This window comes from Balaenoptera borealis, assembly GCF_965194805.1.
Source record: "Balaenoptera borealis genome assembly, contig: HAP1_SCAFFOLD_1307, whole genome shotgun sequence".
Lineage (NCBI taxonomy): Eukaryota > Metazoa > Chordata > Mammalia > Artiodactyla > Balaenopteridae > Balaenoptera > Balaenoptera borealis.
The window spans coordinates 22653-44166 of record NW_028122912.1 but is presented as its reverse complement, the minus strand read 5'-3'; the positions used below and the strand labels follow the sequence as shown (position 1 = coordinate 44166).

General features: G+C 47.9%; 1 protein-coding gene across 1 annotated transcript in view; it reads right to left on the bottom strand.

Moving 5' to 3' along the window:
- Positions 1-21443, bottom strand: part of LOC309621579 (uncharacterized protein) — a gene marked incomplete at both ends in the record, with an annotated part of 72469 nt that extends 51026 nt beyond the window's left edge. Inside the window, 6 exon segments of the mRNA XM_082409003.1 lie at positions 2613-2944; positions 2948-3154; positions 3160-3767; positions 20223-20613; positions 20617-20823; positions 20829-21443. Of these exon segments, the coding sequence (XP_082265129.1) occupies positions 2613-2944; positions 2948-3154; positions 3160-3767; positions 20223-20613; positions 20617-20823; positions 20829-21443 (2360 nt within the window).
- Between the last annotated feature and the right edge of the window lie 71 nt (positions 21444-21514).

Below are 21514 nucleotides of genomic sequence, written 5' to 3'. Positions count from 1 at the left end.
CGCAGCACCCGCCGCGCTCACCGCGGGCCGGGAGCCCCCTCAGGCCGACTGGCCCCCGCCCGCCGCCCGGCCTCCCTCCGGCCCGCGCCGCCCGCCGCGCTCACCGCGTTTTTCTTCTGCACCATCTTGTCCATCTTCTTGGCAATGCGGACCACCTCGTCCTCCATGGCCCTGGCAGGCCTGCCCCGCGCCGGGCCGCGGGGGACGGGAAACGAGCGGAGCTGGCCGGGCGGCAGGTAAGCCCAGGCGTCGGCGAGGGCCCTCACCAGGCGTCACCGAGGCGCTTCTTCACTCACGACGACTGCGACGGCGGGGGCGGCGGCGGCGGCGGCGCTCCTCCCACGCAGGCAGCGCCAATCGAGCTCCCAGCTCGCGGCGGCGACGGCGGCGGCGCTCCTCCCACGCAGGCAGCGCCAATCGAGCTCCCAGCTCGCGGCGGCGACGGCGGCGGCGCTCCTCCCACGCAGGCAGCGCCAATCGAGCTCCCAGCTCGCGGCGGCGACGGCGGCGGCGCTCCTCCCCCGCAGGCAGCGCCAATCGAGCTCCCAGCTCGCGGCGGCGGCGGCGGCGGCGCTCCTCCCCCGCAAGCAGCGCCAATCCAGCTCGCGGCGGCGGCGGCGGCGGCGGCGCTCCTCCCCCGCAGGCAGTGCCAAGCGAGCTCCCAGCTCGCGGCGGCGGCGCTCCTCCCCCGCAGGCAGCGACAATCGAGCTCCCGGCTCGCGGCGGCGACGGCGGCGCTCCTCCCCCGCAGGGAGCGCCAGTCGAGCTCCCAGCTCGCGGCGGCGGCGGCGGCGCTCCTCCCCCGCAGGCAGCGCCAACCGAGCTCCCAGCTCGCGGCGGCGACGGCGGCGGCGCTCCTCCCACGCAGGCAGCGCCAATCGAGCTCCCAGCTCGCGGCGGCGGCGCTCCTCCCCCGCAGGCAGCGCCAATCGAGCTCCCAGCTCGTGGCGGCGGCGGCGGCGGCGGCGGCGGCGGCGGCGGCGGCGGCGCTCCTCCCCCGCAGGGCAGCGCCAATCGAGCTCCCAGTTCGCGGCGGCGGCGGCGGCGCTCCTCCCCCGCAGGCAGCGCCAAACGAGCTCCCAGCTCGCGGCGGCGGCGGCGGCGGCGCTCCTCCCCCGCAGGCAGCGCCAATCCAGCTCGCGGCGGCGGCGGCGGCGGCGGCGGCGCTCCTCCCCCGCAGGCAGTGCCAAGCGAGCTCCCAGCTCGCGGCGGCGGCGCTCCTCCCCCGCAGGCAGCGCCAAGCGAGCTCCCAGCTCGCGGCGGCGACGGCGGCGGCGCTCCTCCCCCACAGGCAGCGCCAATCGAGCTCCCAGCTCGCGGCGGCGGCGGCGGCGGCGCTCCTCCCCCGCAGGGAGCGCCAGTCGAGCTCCCAGCTCGCGGCGGCGGCGGCGGCGGCGGCGGCGGCGGCGGCGGCGCTCCTCCCCCGCAGGCAGCGCCAATGGAGCTCCCAGCTCGCGGCGGCGGCGGCGGCGGCGCTCCTCCCCCGCAGGCAGCGCCAAACGAGCTCCCAGCTCGCGGCGGCGGCCGCGGCGGCGCTCCTCCCCCGCAGGCAGCGCCAATCCAGCTCGCGGCGGCGGCGGCGGCGGCGGCGCTCCTCCCCCGCAGGCAGTGCCAAGCGAGCTCCCAGCTCGCGGCGGCGGCGCTCCTCCCCCGCAGGCAGCGACAATCGAGCTCCCGGCTCGCGGCGGCGACGGCGGCGCTCCTCCCCCGCAGGGAGCGCCAGTCGAGCTCCCAGCTCGCGGCGGCGGCGGCGGCGGCGCTCCTCCCCCGCAGGGAGCGCCAATCGAGCTCCCAGCTCGCGGCGGCGGCGGCGCTCCTCCCCCGCAGGCAGCGCCAATCGCGCTCCCAGCTCTGTTCTTTTGTTTTTTTTTTTTTGAATTCTGAGATTTTTCATTTGAAGTAAATCTTAAAGCTATTAAATTCACAAATATGCTAATTTAAATACCCAATTCTATTATCTAAAACACACATTGCAAACATACAAATATCTATTCTCTCCACATGTCAGAGCCCATTCATTTCATGGTTTGGAAATGGGGAGAATAGATCCCCTTAAACTGCAAGTCAGCAGGTGTTTCTTTACAGTTAACTTTAGCAAAATTCATACAAAATATTAATGAACAATGATCTTCTTTACTTGTTAACTCACAAGGAAACACCTTCAAAACTGCATTTTGTTAAAGTTTCTGTACTAAAATGTAGAAAAACTGAACTACACAAATATTGAAAAGTTTAAAATTCCTTAATTTTTTATTCCTGGTACCACTACCACAATTTACAGGGCAATATACCTGATGTAATGAAAAGAAAAAGACAAAGCTACAACAGATAAAAGACCTCAGGAATGTACATCTAATTGACCCTCCGTTGCATGAATCAATAGCTGCACTTTTTGCAAACTGTGGCTAGGACAGTCCTGAACAAGAAGGGTTTCCTGTTTAAGCTGCAGTAACTTTTCTGACTATGGATCATCGTTCCTTCTGCGGCAGGTTTTTACAGTTCCTCTAATGCATTTGGGACGACTGTCTCAAAGTAACCTGCAGCTTTCCTGACAACTCCTCGCTCTCTCTCCTGCTAAGAACTGTAGCCCTTTTCTTCTGAGTTTTGAGAACCTTCTGCTACCATATCCACCACTTCCACCACCAGATCCATAACCACCACCATAGGGACTTCCCGAGCTTCTTCCACCAAAACTGCCCCCCTTCATGGGTCCATAATTTGATTGCTGTTGTCCACTATAATTTCCAAAATCATTATAGCTCCCACCACCACCACCATAGTTACCTCCAAAATTTCCTCCTTCATTGTAAGCATCATATCCTCCACCACCGCCACCATATCCACCATCTTGGTTTCCATATCCTGGTCCACCACCACCATAGCCTCCTCTACTACTGTAACCAGGACCACCACCATCGTTACCACCGTCGCCTCCAAATCCGTTTTATCCACCATCACCTCCTCCATAACTACCTCTGCTGCCACCACCTCCACCACCATAGCCTCCTCTTCCACCAAAGTTTCCACCACGGCCAAAGTTACCTCCACCACCTCCAAAGTTTCCTCCACGACCCATAAAGTTGCCAGATCCACCTCCACGACCTCTCTGTGATCCAGCAGATTGCATTTCTTGTTTAGAAAGGGCCTTTTTCACTTACAATTATGCCCATTAATAGTGTGGTATTTCTGAACAACAATTTTATCAACTGTATCATGATCATCAAAAGTTACAAAAGCAAATCCTCTCTTTTTTCCACTCTGCCTGTCTTCCATAACTCCTATGGTTTCAATCTTGCCATACTTTTCAAAGTAGTCTCTCGAATTACATTCTTCTGTATCTTCTTTAATACCACCAACAAAAATTTTCTTCACTGTTAGACGGGCACCAGGCTTTACAGAATCCTCTCTAGAAACAGCTCTCTTTGGTTCCACTACACGCCCATCAACCTTGTGTGGTCGAGCACACATTGCTGCATCCACCTCTTCAACCCAAGAGTAAGTCACAAAACCAAAGCCCCTGGAACGGTTTGTCTGGGGGTCTCTCATCACCACACAATCTGTAAGTGTGCCCCATTTCTCAAAATGTTCTCTTAAGCTATCGTCTGTAGTTTCAAAGCTCAGACCACCAATAAACAGTTTTCTCAACTGTTCTGGTTCCTTTGGATCATGGCCCTCCTCCCCCCGGCGGCGGCGGCGGCCGGAGTCGGGCTGGGGGCGACCGGGCGGCGGTTTTACCTCCGTTTTGAGACCGGACTCGCCTCTTCCAACTCGAGTTCAATATGGGACCGAGAGCCCAGCTCTGTTCTATGTTGGGCCATTTTACTTCAGCCCAAAAAAATTTCTTCTAGTATTCCCTAAGGTCTGCTGGGGATCAGTTTTCTTATTTTTCATTTATCTGTATTTGATTTTTTAAAATTGATTCCAATTTTCTGTTGAGATTCTCCATATTTTAATCTATTAATCCCCATCTTTTACTCTCAATATAGTCATTTTAAAGTTCTGTGCTAACTCCAGAATCTGAATTCCCTCTAAATCAATTTTTCTTGGTTTTTTTTTTTTGTTTTTTTTTTTGTCTTAAGTTTTAGTCACTTTTTCCTGCTTCAGGAATTTCATAATTTTTGATTGTGTGCTGGACGTGGTGAATAAAAAATTCATAGAGACTGAAGATGCTATTACTTTGCACCAGAGAAGATTTACCCTTTTCTCTGTTAATCAGAGTGGCTGATCATTTCAGTCATTTCAGGAATTTTACTAGGTCAGAACTGGGTTGGAGCTTTAGTTGTCTCATCCTACCTATGATTTTTCCTAATTTGTGGCCTCCCTGGATTTTTGCTGTGAGCCTGACAGGTCTTTGATTCTTCAATAAATACAGTCAGTTATTGACTTCAGTCTTTCAGATGTTTGAATTCAGCTCTTTAGGCTCTCAGTTCTCACAGCTTCAGAGTATGGCAAATGTAAGGAGAGACCAGCTATGTATTTGTTGCCGTTACACTTTCTCAGTGAAAATTTGTCTCATAAACACTGAAACATTGCAGATGACTTCACTTTTTCTGACTCAGCCCCCTTCTTGGGGATGGCACTTCTGGGTTTTTACTGTGAGTCTGGTAGGTCTCTAATTCCTCACTTTGGAAAGTTCTCTCCCTCAGGCATTAGGTATTTAGCTTCCTGCTTTATATAGGTTCAAAAACTGGCAAATGTCTTGAAGAGGAGACCTAATGATTGTCACAGGCCCCTTTATCTAGCGGGATTTGGTTTGTTAGTGCCATGACTGTGCAGGAAATTTCACTCTGCTTTCTTGGCTCAGTCCCCCATCATCCTATACCACCCTGACACTAAGGAAATGTCCTGTGGGGGAAATCGGCTTGACATTCTGCTAGATTTCACTCCATCATGCCAGCAAATGAGTTCATCAAAAGATATGGTGATTTCTCTTTTCCAGTGGAGTATGTCTCCCTACACCAAACCCCTGCTCCAAATCTCTAAATGTCCCTCTCTAGCATATTAGTTGATATTGTTTCTTGATTGCTTCCTTAGCTCGATGATCTTTTATTCAAGTTTGTTTGCTCGTTGCAGCAGGAGTGATGGCCTGTGCCTACCTAGTGCAGGCATATTATTATGGAGATATGGCTTTGGTCCCAGACACCACAATAAGGAGAATATCATAAGAAAGCAAGTCACACGAGTTGTTTGGTTTCCCAGTGCATGTACAAGTTATGTTTATGCTATACTGTAGTCTATTAAGTGTGCAATAGCATTATGTCTAAAAAAAGTACATATCTTAATTTGAAAGTAGACTTTAAGAATGCTACCCATCATCTGAGCCTTCAGCAAGCTGTAATCTTTTTGCAATAGTAACATCAAAGATCACTGATCACAGATCATGTAACAAGTATAATAGTGAAAAAGTTTGAAATATTGTGAGACTTACCAAAACATGACATAGAGACACGAAGTGAGCAAATGCTGTTGGAAAAATGGCACCACCAGTAGAGCTGCTTGACACAGGGTTGCCACAAACCTTCAATTTGTAAAAAAAAAAAAAAAAAAAAAAAAAAAAAAAAAAGCATTATCTGCAAGGTACAATAAAGTGAAGTGCAATAAAGTGAGGTATGCCTATACATCCTGCCTCAAAGCAGAAATCCTATTTAGATCACCTTTAATTTCTCTCTATGATATATCAATAGTTTTCTATTCTAATAGGGTTCTTACATTTTTTATTACACTTATTATTAGGTATATGATGTTTTGATGATAATGTAGATGGCATATTTTTTAGTTTTTAATTTTATAACTTTTCAGACACAGAAAAATGTTAGTGGAATTTTTTAATGTTTGGTCTCTTATCTGGCAACTCTTCTAAAAACTAACTGATATTCTAATAAGTTATCTGTAGATGGTTTTGGATTTTCTGTATCCTTAATTATATCAACTATGGAAAGTGACAGTATGATTTCTTCCTTTCTTAGCCTTATATTTCTGATTTCTTTTTCCTGCCTTACTGCTAATGCCATTTAATACTTTTACTAATAGGTTGAATAGAAAAGGTAAGAGTTGGCATTCTTATTTTGTTCCTAATCTTACAGTGGACGTTCTCCACATTTCACTATAAATAGGATGGTGGCTCTAAAGTTTTTTGTAGTTTCCCTTTGCTATGAGTTTTTAATCATACATAATTATTGAATTTTATCAAATGCTTTATCTGACTATACTGATATGATCATATACATTTTCTCCTTTATTTTATGGATGTGGTGCATGACATTTATTGATATTTGAATGTTAACTCACCTTGCATTTCTGGAGTAAAACAACTTGGTAGGAATTCACACACACACACACACACACACACACACACACACACACATTCACTCACTCACACACTCTACATTTGATTGTCTAACATTTTGTGTATGATTTTTGCTTCTGTATACATAAGGGAGATGGGCCTATTTTCTTTTCTCATAATTGTCCTTTTAATTAGTGAATAGTATATAGAGGGTAGAGATTTAAAAGACCTTTTAAAAGGTCTTCTTCTTCTGTGATATAATACAATACAGTATTACTCCATTTTTTAAAAATGACCTTTTTCATTTTCAAATAATTTCAAATCTGCAGAAAAGATACAAACAGAGTTCCCTTTACCTCTCTCCCAGTTTTTCCTATTGCTAACATCTTATACTACCATAGTATATTTTTCAAAATTAAAAAGCCAACATTTATACATTACTATTAACTAAACTTAAGACTTTTTTTGGATTTCACCAGTTTTCCTGTTAATGACCTTTTTCTGTTCTAGGACCCAATCCAGTATATCACATTCCACTTAGTTAGTTGTCATGTCTCCTTAGTCTTCTCTGGTCTATGACAGTTCCTCATTCCTTCCTTGTTTTTCATGATTTTGACAGTCTTGAGGAATATTTGTCTGATATTTTGTAGAATTGTTCTCAGTCTGGGTTTGGCTGATGTTTTTCTCATGATTCGACTGGAGTTATAGGTTTTGACAAAGAATACCGCAGAAGCGAAGTAACCGTCTCATCACATCATAACAGAGAGTATGTAGTGTCTCCGTGACATCACTGGTGATGTGAAACATCATCACTTGCATAACATGGTGTTTGCTTGGTTTCTCCACTGTAAAGTTACTTTTTCTCCCATTTTATACTGTCTCTGGAATTCAATCATTAAGGCCAGCCCAGGACTGGACTTAAGGGGAAGATTAAGCTTCACCTCCACCTCCTTGGGGAGGAGATGGATGCCGGGGGGGGGCGGGGGGGAGGTTACCTACATATGGAATTCTTCTGTTGGCAAGATTTGTCTTCTCCCTCCCTCCTATTATTTATTTATTTATACACTCATTTATTTACTCCATTATGTTTTAATATGGATTCTTTATAATCTATATACATAATTACAACCTTAAAAACCTCTGGTTCCCCCACTGACATATAAACTTTTTGAGGAAAGGCTCTGTTTCTTTTTTATTTTTGTACACTCTATGCGTTTAGCATAGTCCCCTAATTTATAGTGGACTTCCAGTAATTATTTTTTAATGGATATCTTTCCACTTCAACTGAAAAGTACCCTTTCCTTATATAATAGCATTCTAAATCCAAAATAAAAGTAGATTTTAAAATAAGTAAAAGTAAACTCATGCATGATCACCCTGTAATAAGTATGTAAAAAAGCACAGGGTACTGCAGAAATAACTTAACCATTTGAGTTGGATGTGTCTCCAAAAAATATTGAAGCCACATTTGGAAAGAAATTACAGTATTTGATAAGCCAAGGATATGACCTGCTGTGTGCTTTCTCTTTTTTGTTCAGATCACCAAAGGAGATTAAGACCCCGTTTTCTCCCTTCTCTGGAAAATTATCATCTGATGCAGTCACTCAGATAACAACAGAGAGTCCAGGAAAAACCATGTTTTCATCTGAGATTTTTGTTAATGCTGAAGATCGTGGACATGATATTCCAGACCTCAGTACACAGAAGTTGGGCAAAGTTCCTGTCAAGTTTGCTTCATCATCTTCAGTCCAACAGATTACTGTTCTTCATGGCACAGATGGTAAGAGAATTTTAGGTCACATTACCAACTTTTGTGTGTCATTAACTAAGAAATTTCTTGATTGGGTCTTTCTAGTTAGAAAACCTAATTTTAATTTTAAGCATTAGGTTGTACATGATTAAAACATCTTTTATTTACATAGCTATGAAGAGAATATAATTTATTATGTTTTTACTTCAATTTCTAGTGAAGTTAACAACCTATGTGAAACTCATGCTACTTGTGGCTGACGTATTTTCAACTCATAATACTTGTCATAAGAATGCAAGTAGTTCATGAAAACATAAAAACTATAGAGGTTCAATTTTAGGGAGGTAGATAACTATTTGGCATTGTTTCTTTTACTATTGTTTTGCATGATACAGTGAACAGATAGCAAACACAATACCAGTCTATTTCTTGCTCAAGAAACGTTGAGCAGGGACCCAGGTTGACTGTGACTCTGCTTTCTTTAAAACATGGAACCTTGGATTCATCATCATAGTCAACTGGAAGGGACGAAAAGCATGGAGGAGCACATGTTGGGAGGCTTTTATGGGCTAGGCCTAGGTGTGGCCCACATCACTTTCCACTGACTAGGAATAGTTTAGCTGTGCTTTCCAGGATGAAGAAGAAATGAGTTTTGGTGAACAGCTAGCAATTTCTACCATAAGGTCTACATTTAGAGTGTTCCTATGCTATCATGACAGTGATATTTTTATAGTGCTTATACTATATAACATTCAAAATTATAGCAAGTTATTTTCTTTTTCAGACCAGTAACTGGAAAGTTAAGTTCCCATTCTACCTCCAAATGAGGGTGGGAACTTTCAATTACTAATTTTAAAGTATTCAACAGTTTGTACAAATCTATTCAAAATATATTTTAAGTTTTCCTACTTGTGCAAAAAGTTTATCTGTCTGTAGGTATAAATGGAATATGCCTAAATGTATAAAGAAAATTGCTTAGTTCCACATGTAAATTGCACTGAATTTAATTTGAATAAATACATTTATATGTTGAAATGGTTATATTTCTTTTCTTTTTTTTTTTTTTACTTTTATTTATTTTATTTTTGGCTGTGTTGGGTCTTCATCGCTGCGTGCAGCCTTTCTCTAGTTGCGGCGAGCGGGGGCTACTCTTCGTTGCGGTGCACGGGCTTCTCATTGCGGTGGCTTCTCTTGTGGTGGAGCACGGGCTCTAGGCGCGTGGGCTTCGGTGCATGGGCTCAGTAGTTGTGGCTCGCGGGCTCTAGAGCGCAGGCTCAGTAGTTGTGGCACATGGGCTTAGTTGCTCCGCGGCATGGGGGATCTTCCCGGACCAGGGCTGGCACCCGTGTCCCCTGCATTGGCAGGCGGATTCTTAACCACTGCGCTATCAGGGAAACCCGAGATGGTTATATATCTTATACATTTTTATTGTGATATAAAATTATGCCCCCCAAATGTATAGTCTAATCAATATCACACAGAACACCTTTAATGTGTCAGTTACCTATTGCCACCGTGATACTGTATAAGAACCTCGAAAATCTCAGTGCTTCGTAACAACAGACATTTGCTTTCCTCACTCATGGGCTTATGAGTCAGTTGGAGTTTGGCATCAGGATGCAAAAACGGTTTGGGTCTGTTCCACATGCCTTGTACTGAAACCCAGGCTACTCTGGGTATGCTGTTTTCATGTTGGTGGCAGAGCACAGGAGAGGAAATCCAACTGTGAAAGTGTATTTTATACCTCTTCTGACATCAAATGGATCGGTCTACATAGAGCCCACAGTTCACGGTCTTACCTTTACATACAGGTACTTGGTAGAAAGGACTCCTTTAAAAGAGAAATATTATTTGGTTTAATAATAAAAGATTTTTAACTCTGTGGATTCAGAAGTAAAATTTTAAAAAATATTTTAAAAGTATACAGAATAGGGCTTCCCTGGTGGCGCAGTGGTTAAGAATCCACCTGCCAATGCAATGCGGGGGACACGGGTTCGAGCCCTGGTCTGCGAAGATCCCACATGCCGTGGAGCAACTAAGCCCATGTGCCACAACTACTGAGCCTGCATTCTAGAGCCCGTGAGCCGCAACTACCGAAGCCCACGCGCCTAGAGCGCATGCTCCGCAACAATAGACGCCACCGCGATGAGACGCCCGCACACCGCAACCAAGAGTAGCCCCCGCTAGCCGCCAACTAGAGAAAGCCCGTGCACAGCAATGAAGACCCAGTGCAGCCAAAAAAATAAACACATAGAATAAATAAGTTCAAACAATAAATAAATAAATAAACATAAATTTAAAAAAAAAAGAACACCTAATGCAGGTGGGAAGGTGAGAGGGCCACTGTAAAGGTCATCTATGCTACATGTACAAGAACCCCGAGAGCACACCAATAGGTACCACATTTTTCACTGCTGTAGCCGATCATTCCCCCTGTACTACCACACTGTAGCACTCCCTTCCCTCATCTACTGCTATAGTCTCTTTGGAAGGTGTTTCACAACTCTTGTTATGAGAGTGCCAGTTGAACTGTCCTCACTTCCTTCATTTATACCAGGATTGAAGACCTTGTAGTCCGAGATCCTGTCCAGAGAGCAAGCAGGCTAAGACTCTGTCTTTGTTGATGTATTTCATCAGAAAGGGCTCTACCCCCTCTCCTAGTTCATGGTGTGAAGCGTTCATAGCCTCTTGGGAAAGTGGGGAGAATTGAAAGGACTCTATATGAGAATGCTAGGCTTTGTAAAACATTTCAGTTTTTTAAAAATAAGACTCATTTTCTATTGGACTGACAACAGTCCTATGAAATACAAAGAAAGCCGAGAATCAGTGACAGGAAATGATCACCAGTAAGAATTACAACAGTCACCGCTTACCTCGTAGCTTACGGCACTGTCCATGGTCCTTAAGAAGAGTTAGTAGAAATGCCTAGCCCATCTTGCCCTTGAACCCCTTAAAAGGTACACGACTGCTGTGTTGGTGTTTAGGGGGAGCATCTCACTTACCAGGGACTGACTTCTCCCTTGATCCCTCTGTAGTGATGGAGACTTCCCCGCTGATGAAAAATTCCCTGGGATTGCAACCTCCAAGCCAGACAGCTTTCCTATGGAAAGACAGAGAGCTTGTAAAGATGAAACACCAGTCTGCGGGAGAAAGGGAAGAAGAGAATGATGGAAATCGTTTCTGGGAAACTATTTTTACATTATGTTTTGTTTGTTCCTGGTAAATAAACTGAAATCTTCTTAACATTAAAACAAAATCTAAACCACTAAATTCAATAATACAGGAGTATAACTTTTGAAAAAAATTTCTTTGGCTGCGCAGCATGTGGGATCTTAGCTCCCCAACCAGGAATTGAACCCACGCCTGCTGCATTGGAAGCGCAGAGTCTTCACCACTGGACCACCAGGGAAGTCCCAGGAATATCACTTTTAAAGGAGAAGTTATAAACCCCTTGGTTATATGAACTGCAGATTTTTAGTAAGAAGTCAATATATTTGTTGTTAGGCACATTTTATGTTAGGCTGTCTCCCTGCACAGGATGCAGGCGCCTTGAGAATGGAAATCATATCCCTCTATAGTACGTCCCTCTTCTTTCTGCCTTGCAGTTTGCTGCTCCACTTGTTCAACCCCACCTAGTAATAACCTATACTTCCCTCGTTCCTGTTTTCCCATCTTGAAAACAGACAAAAGGCAACCAAACAACGCAAAGGTCTCAACAAATAAGGGATATCCAAAACCAGAGATGGCCAGAACTTCTGTATCCCTCATGAAACCTAGCCCGGTGTTCAATATGTAGGTATCATTAATACATGCGTGTTGACTGAAACAGTTTAAACTCAATTCTTCCACTTCCCAGTTTAGTTTTAGTCCTCATACAAAACGTGATAATCAACTTGCTTAATGCTAGGGATCACAGTGAAAAATAATATCTGAACTGACTTCTGTCAGATGAGTGAGAACTAAGGTTAATTCAGTGTATCTGAAGCATAGAAAGTGAGGGCACAAGTGGCACAAGATGGGGCTAGAGAAGCAGAGAGGATTCTAGACCACGCAGAGTCTTAAAGGCCAACAAACACTGTGTTTTCTATTCTCAAAACAATGTTTGTGAGCGATGTTTATGAGCAATGTTCCAACTTGCCTTGAAGGTTTTTTGTGTGAAGAATGGATTGGAAGGAAACAAGATATATGGACACTAGTTAGGACCTAATCGCAACACACAGGCAAGTTCAGTATTAGGGTGTTGAGGGAGAGCTGACAGATTCCAAAGAAATTCAGGAGATGAACTGAAGCGGGCTTAATGGGGTAGGAGATGGAGGAAAGGAAGGTCTTAGGGAATTAAAGGGTTTACTGCACACATGAGCAAAGTCTCAAAATTAATCATTTGAACGTACAGAGGTAGATCTCTCAAATGACTCCGGTTAGGAAGCAACGGTACGCCCTTTAGAATTCCTACAGACAACACAAATCAACTGTTTCGATGGAAAATTCGGCGGGACCGGTGCGTTTTTTCACTCCAACTTAGCTCCAGTTCCTATTACTCACATCTTCTGTGCCAAAACAACACAGCTGGAGGAACTGAAGGGGATTCCGTTTTGGTAATTAAGGAGTGTCCCCAACACTGACAGTCCCATCTTAAAAAGCACTCCCTCTGCATTTTACCCGAGGAGCAATGGCCAGAGCCTCCCTTTGAAAACGATGGGCAGAAATGAGACCATCACACACAGTCCCTTTCAGCTACTGTGAACTGAGCCGCGAGACGACCAATACCCCCTGGCACAGCGCGGACGGGCCAGCGCGCGGGGGCAACAGGGACAGGAGACAGCACAAGAGACGAAGCCCAGGCCCAGGGGCCAAGGCCTATTACCTTTCCGGCATGTGCAAAACATAAAACAGAAGCAATATTGTAACAAATTCATTAAAGACTTAAGAAAAAAACAAAACTCAGATGCTAAAGTGCCTACTCTAACCACTATACTATATTGCTTCTATAAAACAAGCACTAAACCTCAGATACAGAAAAAAACCCTTTTCGTGTCCTCACACCTAGGTCAAAATTACAAAGCGTTAATTCAGGAGACAGAAAGGGAAGGAATAAATCTGAATGAATCTGAGTCAGAACACAGTGCTATATAACCTTAGGCAAATTCCACAATACCCATGCCTCAACATGGCAAATTCCACAATACCCATGCCTCAACCTCCCTATCTATAAAGGAGTTAACCACACCAGCGCTAACCATTACTTGCCTCCTGGTAGCTTGTGAGTGTTAATTAATATTTGTAATAAATACACAGATCATCAGTTGAAAGAAACAAGGAAAACTACAGCGTTATTATTATTGCCTTGTTGCTAGAGCTAAACACCACAAATCAACATAAATAACTTATGTACACCAAGAATGTAGGGTTTGAATATGTACTTTGAAAGGCCATCATATAATTAGTTGTTTCACCTCTAATTGCTTTTCCTTTTTTTTTTTTTTGAATTTAAAAAAGCAATACAGGGACTTCCCTGGTGGTTCAGTGGTAAAGAATCCGTCCTGCAATGCAGGGGACGCGGGTTCGATTCCCGGTCGGGGAACTAAGATCCCACATGCCGCGGGGCAACTAAGCCCTCGCACCAAACTACTGAGCTCGCACACCTCAATGAGGTAGCCCACGTGCAGCAAACTACAGAGCCCACGCGCTCTGGAGCCTGCACGCCACAACTACAGAGCCCACGTGCCACAACTAGAGAGAGAAAACCCGCACGCCACAACTAGAGAGAAGCTCTCATGCTGCAACGAAGAGCCCGTGCGCCGCAACGACAATAAAGATCCCACATGCCTTAACGAAGGTCCCGCGTGCCGCAACTAAGACCCAATACAGCCAATCAACCAATCAATCAATCAAGTGGGGCGGGGGGAGCAATACAGGAATTTCCCTGGCAGTCCAGTGGTTAAGACTCCAAGCTCCCAATGCAGGGGGCACGGGCTCGATCCCTGATTGGGGAACCAAGATCCCACATGTGGCACAGCGTAGCCGGAAAAAAAACAAAAAAAGCAACACATACCCTACGGCATTTATCCCAGAGAACGCATGTTCGCACAAAAAAAGGTACACAAATGTCCACAGCATCTCTATCAGTAATAGTCAGGAAATGGGAAAAAAACTCAGATGTTCTTCAATGGGCAAGTGATTAAACAAACTGAAGTACAGCCAAACCATGGAATACTACTCAGCAATTAAAAAGAAAGCGGCACTGGGACCTCTCTGGTGTTCCAGCGGTTAAGACTGCACTCTCAATGCAGGGGGCCCAGGTTCCATCCCTGGTCAGAGAACTAGATCCCGCATGCTGCAACTAAAGACCCGCACAGCCAAATAAATAAATAAATAAATATTTTTTTTAAAAAAGAGGAGCACTGTTGATTCATGCAATTTGGATGACTCTCCAGGGAATTACACTGATTGAAAAAGGCCAATCCAAAAGGTTGCATACTGGGAATTCCCTGGCGGTCCAGTGTTTAGCACTCAGCACTTTCACTACCTGGGCTGGGTTCAATCCTTGGTCGGGGAACTAAGATCGCACAACCGGCAGCGCAGCCAAAAAAAAATTTTTTTTACTTAAAAAAAAAAAAAGGTTACACACTATATGATTTTATTCACATAACATTCTTTTTTTTTAATTAATTAGTTAATTTATTTTATTTTTGGCTGCGTTGGGTCTTCGTTGCTGCGTGTGGGCTTTCTCTAGTTGCGGCGAGCGGGGGCTACTCTTTGTTGCAGTGTGCGGGCTTCTCGCTGCGGTGGCTTCTCTTGTTGCAGAGCACGGGCTCTAGGCACGCGGGCTTCAGTAGTTGTGGCACGTGGGCTCAGTAGTTGTGGCTCCCGGGCTCTAAAGCGCAGGCTCAGTCGTTGTGGCGCATGGGCTTAGCTGCTCCGCGGCATGTGGGATCTTCCCGGACAAGGGATCAAACCCATGTCCCCTGCAATGGCAGGCAGATTCTTAACCGCTGCGCCACCAGGGAAGTCCCACATAACATTCTTGAAATGACAGGTTGCCAGGGACAGATAGGGCCGGGGGAGTGGGAGATGGGCCATCTTCCCCAGGGGGTATTTTCCCTTGATCATCTGCACAAAAACTTTAATTGCAACTTTATCCACTGCACTATCAGATCACTATGATTTGGTGGGGAGTGGGGGAGCAGCAGTGGCTATAAAATGGCATCAGGAGAGATCCTGTGGGATGGAAATGTTCTCTATCTTGACTGTGTCAATGGCAATACCCAGGTTGTGACAGTATACTATGATTCTGTAAGATGTTACCATTGGGGAAAACTGGGTAAAGGACACACAGGAGCTATCGCACTATTATTTCTTACAACTGCATGTAAACCTACAATAATCTGTACACAAAAAGTTTAATCAGAAATGAAGGCAACACATGCCTCTTGTAACAAGTAAAACAATAGTCTGTGGTCAGTCTCTTTCTCTACCCGTCCCATTCCCTCCCTCTTGAGATAACCATGCAAACTCACTGCTCATACAAACAGGCATGCATTTAATACTTTCTGTTTACTGTATCAAAATGGGATCATACATACTACATATTACCCTGCAGCCTACCTTCTTCACCCATCATCCCTATATCATAGAGAGCTTAAAAAAAAAAAATTTTTTTTTAAGTGCCAAGCAGGATGGCAGGTATAGAAAATTTTCTGACTAGGGCAAATCTGACAAATGTTTACCGTGCTAATGTGCCATAGCTCAGCCAGGTGCATTCAGTGAGAGCACAATATGCAAGTAGCATTCTAAAGAGATCTGCAAAAAATGCAAGGTCTTCAGCAGCTCTTCGAGGATCCCATCCCCCTCTCTGCCTCCTCCATGGAACCATCCCATGGAGGTTGAACAGTTTAACTCCATTTGCCCCTCCTGCTGTTTGTGCTTTCGTTGTATACTTCTGTTCTACATCTCCACAAGACATTATTATTGTCACTTATTTACAAAATAACATATAAATATAAAGGTGTATGTACCTGGGTATATGTACATGTATATATTAGACACACACACACTTTAAGTGCTCTTTGTTCTTTCCTGCAGTTGTGTTCTTTTTTTTGGGGGGCGGGGGGGGCAAGTTTTTATATTGGTAAAGTTCTGTACTACTAGAAATATAAGATTTGAAAAGAAAAGTGAGACTTGAGGATCATCTGTGGAGCTTATCCTCATTCTCCTGCTGACGCATTATATGTTTATAATTTGAGAACTGCAGATAAATACAAACTGGTCTTCTCCATACTTGCTCACTAAGGAATTCCTCATTTCTAGGAAACGTCTATTTCAAGGAAAGGAAACAAACAAAAACACCTAGTGCACTAGATGATTAAAAGGTACACATTTTATAGCCTGAGTTCGAGAAAAAAATTACCCAAGAAACGGCCTTTTTCCCTAGGAGCCAGCTTCTACTAGGGGAGTCTAGGGTTCTCTAGGCAAAGAAAAAAAACTTGCCAGTTTAAACAGAATAACAGAAACGTTCAGCCAATCAAATATACAGAACTCATCACTTGCAGTGAGGAATGAAAGGCCTGTATCAACAGAAACAATAAATGGCACCGGCAACGTCTGCAACAGAAAACAAACAGGAAATCCTTTAAAAAGCCAAAATTGCAAAGACAGATGAACAGGGTATGAAATTACACGCCGGGCAATGCACCTGTTAAAGGAAAAGAGGCGCACACCAAGTCTGAAGTCTTAAGAATTCGGTGTTTAACACTACTTCTGCATGCTGCCCAGCAGAAAACTCGGGTCCTGGCTTAATCCACAACGCACACTTCATTTAAGGAGGTGAACTGCTTGGTCTGACTCAGTTTCTTATTCTGTAAAATGAATGCAACACAGCTGTCGTGAGTCCCCAAAGAATTCTGCACAAACGCTTTGTAACTCCAAAGTGCTGTGCAAATCAGAGCAGCCCTTCTCTCCTTCACATTCGTTGGACTTAGAATTTCAGAAGTTTAGCTGAAAATACAGACGACTCGGAAGCAAGGGACTGAGAGTGGCCCACACAGGTGGAAAGAAATGCAGAAACTGGAGCACCTCATACAAACCGCAAGAGACCACGTTCACGTGCACACGTTATCAGTGACAGAAAACGCCACCGGTAGCAACTGTAAACCACTGAGAGGACCAGCAACGACATGTGTCCAAATCCAGCCGGCAGCACAGCCTCGTCGGCGGCAATGCCTTAAACACAGCTCCCCGCACTCCGCGGCCTAACAAGATCCACTTTTTCCAAAAAGTTTAGCAACTTGCCAAGTACACTGGCGTAGTTCACCTTTTTTAATTGCTAAGCAAACATGCAGGGGAGTTGAGACAATCAAGGGAATGTTCAGCCTTCCTCAAAAATAAGATCCAGGAAATTCACGTTTTGCTTGAACAGTTTCATGTCTAAAACTGATCACAAACCTCTGTTTGATGTTGTTTTCTCGCTGCTGGCCAATGAGCCCGGGAAAGAGAACCAATTCTTTCAAACAGGGAGGGCTCTCTGCACTCTTCAGCTAAACCAGCGAGGCTTTACCACCGTCACGTTTAAAATAATGAGGAGGATGCCTCCATAGAGTTTACCGGGCTGCGCTAATCACGAGGGGCCTCGGGCGCCCAGGGCGGATCCCAGCGCCGGTGGCCGCGGGACCGGACGCCCTCCCCGGGACCCCCCCAGGACCCCCTCCCCGGGACGCGGCCGCGGGACAGGACGCCCCCCAGAACCCCTGCCCGGGACGCAGCTGCGGGACAGGACGCCCCCCAGACCCCCTGCCCGGGACGCGGCCGCGGGACACGAAGCTCCCCCCTCCCCAGGAACCCCTCCCCAGAGCGCGGGCCTCGCCGCCGTCTCGCAGCACCCGCCGCGCTCACCGCGGGCCGGGAGCCCCCTCAGGCCGACTGGCCCCCGCCCGCCGCCCGGCCTCCCTCCGGCCCGCGCCGCCCGCCGCGCTCACCGCGTTTTTCTTCTGCACCATCTTGTCCATCTTCTTGGCAATGCGGACCACCTCGTCCTCCATGGCCCTGGCAGGCCTGCCCCGCGCCGGGCCGCGGGGGACGGGAAACGAGCGGAGCTGGCCGGGCGGCAGGTAAGCCCAGGCGTCGGCGAGGGCCCTCACCAGGCGTCACCGAGGCGCTTCTTCACTCACGACGACTGCGACGGCGGGGGCGGCGGCGGCGGCGGCGCTCCTCCCACGCAGGCAGCGCCAATCGAGCTCCCAGCTCGCGGCGGCGACGGCGGCGGCGCTCCTCCCACGCAGGCAGCGCCAATCGAGCTCCCAGCTCGCGGCGGCGACGGCGGCGGCGCTCCTCCCCCGCAGGCAGCGCCAATCGAGCTCCCAGCTCGCGGCCGCGGCGGCGGCGGCGCTCCTCCCCCGCAAGCAGCGCCAATCCAGCTCGCGGCGGCGGCGGCGGCGCTCCTCCCCCGCAGGCAGCGCCAACCGAGCTCCCAGCTCGCGGCGGCGACGGCGGCGGCGCTCCTCCCACGCAGGCAGCGCCAATCGAGCTCCCAGCTCGCGGCGGCGGCGCTCCTCCCCCGCAGGCAGCGCCAATCGAGCTCCCAGCTCGTGGCGGCGGCGGCGGCGGCGGCGGCGGCGGCGGCGCTCCTCCCCCGCAGGGCAGCGCCAATCGAGCTCCCAGTTCGCGGCGGCGGCGGCGGCGCTCCTCCCCCGCAGGCAGCGCCAAACGAGCTCCCAGCTCGCGGCGGCGGCGGCGGCGGCGCTCCTCCCCCGCAGGCAGCGCCAATCCAGCTCGCGGCGGCGGCGGCGGCGGCGGCGGCGCTCCTCCCCCGCAGGCAGTGCCAAGCGAGCTCCCAGCTCGCGGCGGCGGCGCTCCTCCCCCGCAGGCAGCGCCAAGCGAGCTCCCAGCTCGCGGCGGCGACGGCGGCGGCGCTCCTCCCCCACAGGCAGCGCCAATCGAGCTCCCAGCTCGCGGCGGCGGCGGCGGCGGCGCTCCTCCCCCGCAGGGAGCGCCAGTCGAGCTCCCAGCTCGCGGCGGCGGCGGCGGCGGCGGCGGCGGCGGCGGCGGCGGCGGCGCTCCTCCCCCGCAGGCAGCGCCAATGGAGCTCCCAGCTCGCGGCGGCGGCGGCGGCGGCGCTCCTCCCCCGCAGGCAGCGCCAAACGAGCTCCCAGCTCGCGGCGGCGGCCGCGGCGGCGCTCCTCCCCCGCAGGCAGCGCCAATCCAGCTCGCGGCGGCGGCGGCGGCGGCGGCGCTCCTCCCCCGCAGGCAGTGCCAAGCGAGCTCCCAGCTCGCGGCGGCGGCGCTCCTCCCCCGCAGGCAGCGACAATCGAGCTCCCGGCTCGCGGCGGCGACGGCGGCGCTCCTCCCCCGCAGGGAGCGCCAGTCGAGCTCCCAGCTCGCGGCGGCGGCGGCGGCGGCGCTCCTCCCCCGCAGGGAGCGCCAATCGAGCTCCCAGCTCGCGGCGGCGGCGGCGCTCCTCCCCCGCAGGCAGCGCCAATCGCGCTCCCAGCTCTGTTCTTTTGTTTTTTTTTTTTTGAATTCTGAGATTTTTCATTTGAAGTAAATCTTAAAGCTATTAAATTCACAAATATGCTAATTTAAATACCCAATTCTATTATCTAAAACACACATTGCAAACATACAAATATCTATTCTCTCCACATGTCAGAGCCCATTCATTTCATGGTTTGGAAATGGGGAGAATAGATCCCCTTAAACTGCAAGTCAGCAGGTGTTTCTTTACAGTTAACTTTAGCAAAATTCATACAAAATATTAATGAACAATGATCTTCTTTACTTGTTAACTCACAAGGAAACACCTTCAAAACTGCATTTTGTTAAAGTTTCTGTACTAAAATGTAGAAAAACTGAACTACACAAATATTGAAAAGTTTAAAATTCCTTAATTTTTTATTCCTGGTACCACTACCACAATTTACAGGGCAATATACCTGATGTAATGAAAAGAAAAAGACAAAGCTACAACAGATAAAAGACCTCAGGAATGTACATCTAATTGACCCTCCGTTGCATGAATCAATAGCTGCACTTTTTGCAAACTGTGGCTAGGACAGTCCTGAACAAGAAGGGTTTCCTGTTTAAGCTGCAGTAACTTTTCTGACTATGGATCATCGTTCCTTCTGCGGCAGGTTTTTACAGTTCCTCTAATGCATTTGGGACGACTGTCTCAAAGTAACCTGCAGCTTTCCTGACAACTCCTCGCTCTCTCTCCTGCTAAGAACTGTAGCCCTTTTCTTCTGAGTTTTGAGAACCTTCTGCTACCATATCCACCACTTCCACCACCAGATCCATAACCACCACCATAGGGACTTCCCGAGCTTCTTCCACCAAAACTGCCCCCCTTCATGGGTCCATAATTTGATTGCTGTTGTCCACTATAATTTCCAAAATCATTATAGCTCCCACCACCACCACCATAGTTACCTCCAAAATTTCCTCCTTCATTGTAAGCATCATATCCTCCACCACCGCCACCATATCCACCATCTTGGTTTCCATATCCTGGTCCACCACCACCATAGCCTCCTCTACTACTGTAACCAGGACCACCACCATCGTTACCACCGTCGCCTCCAAATCCGTTTTATCCACCATCACCTCCTCCATAACTACCTCTGCTGCCACCACCTCCACCACCATAGCCTCCTCTTCCACCAAAGTTTCCACCACGGCCAAAGTTACCTCCACCACCTCCAAAGTTTCCTCCACGACCCATAAAGTTGCCAGATCCACCTCCACGACCTCTCTGTGATCCAGCAGATTGCATTTCTTGTTTAGAAAGGGCCTTTTTCACTTACAATTATGCCCATTAATAGTGTGGTATTTCTGAACAACAATTTTATCAACTGTATCATGATCATCAAAAGTTACAAAAGCAAATCCTCTCTTTTTTCCACTCTGCCTGTCTTCCATAACTCCTATGGTTTCAATCTTGCCATACTTTTCAAAGTAGTCTCTCGAATTACATTCTTCTGTATCTTCTTTAATACCACCAACAAAAATTTTCTTCACTGTTAGACGGGCACCAGGCTTTACAGAATCCTCTCTAGAAACAGCTCTCTTTGGTTCCACTACACGCCCATCAACCTTGTGTGGTCGAGCACACATTGCTGCATCCACCTCTTCAACCCAAGAGTAAGTCACAAAACCAAAGCCCCTGGAACGGTTTGTCTGGGGGTCTCTCATCACCACACAATCTGTAAGTGTGCCCCATTTCTCAAAATGTTCTCTTAAGCTATCGTCTGTAGTTTCAAAGCTCAGACCACCAATAAACAGTTTTCTCAACTGTTCTGGTTCCTTTGGATCATGGCCCTCCTCCCCCCGGCGGCGGCGGCGGCCGGAGTCGGGCTGGGGGCGACCGGGCGGCGGTTTTACCTCCGTTTTGAGACCGGACTCGCCTCTTCCAACTCGAGTTCAATATGGGACCGAGAGCCCAGCTCTGTTCTATGTTGGGCCATTTTACTTCAGCCCAAAAAAATTTCTTC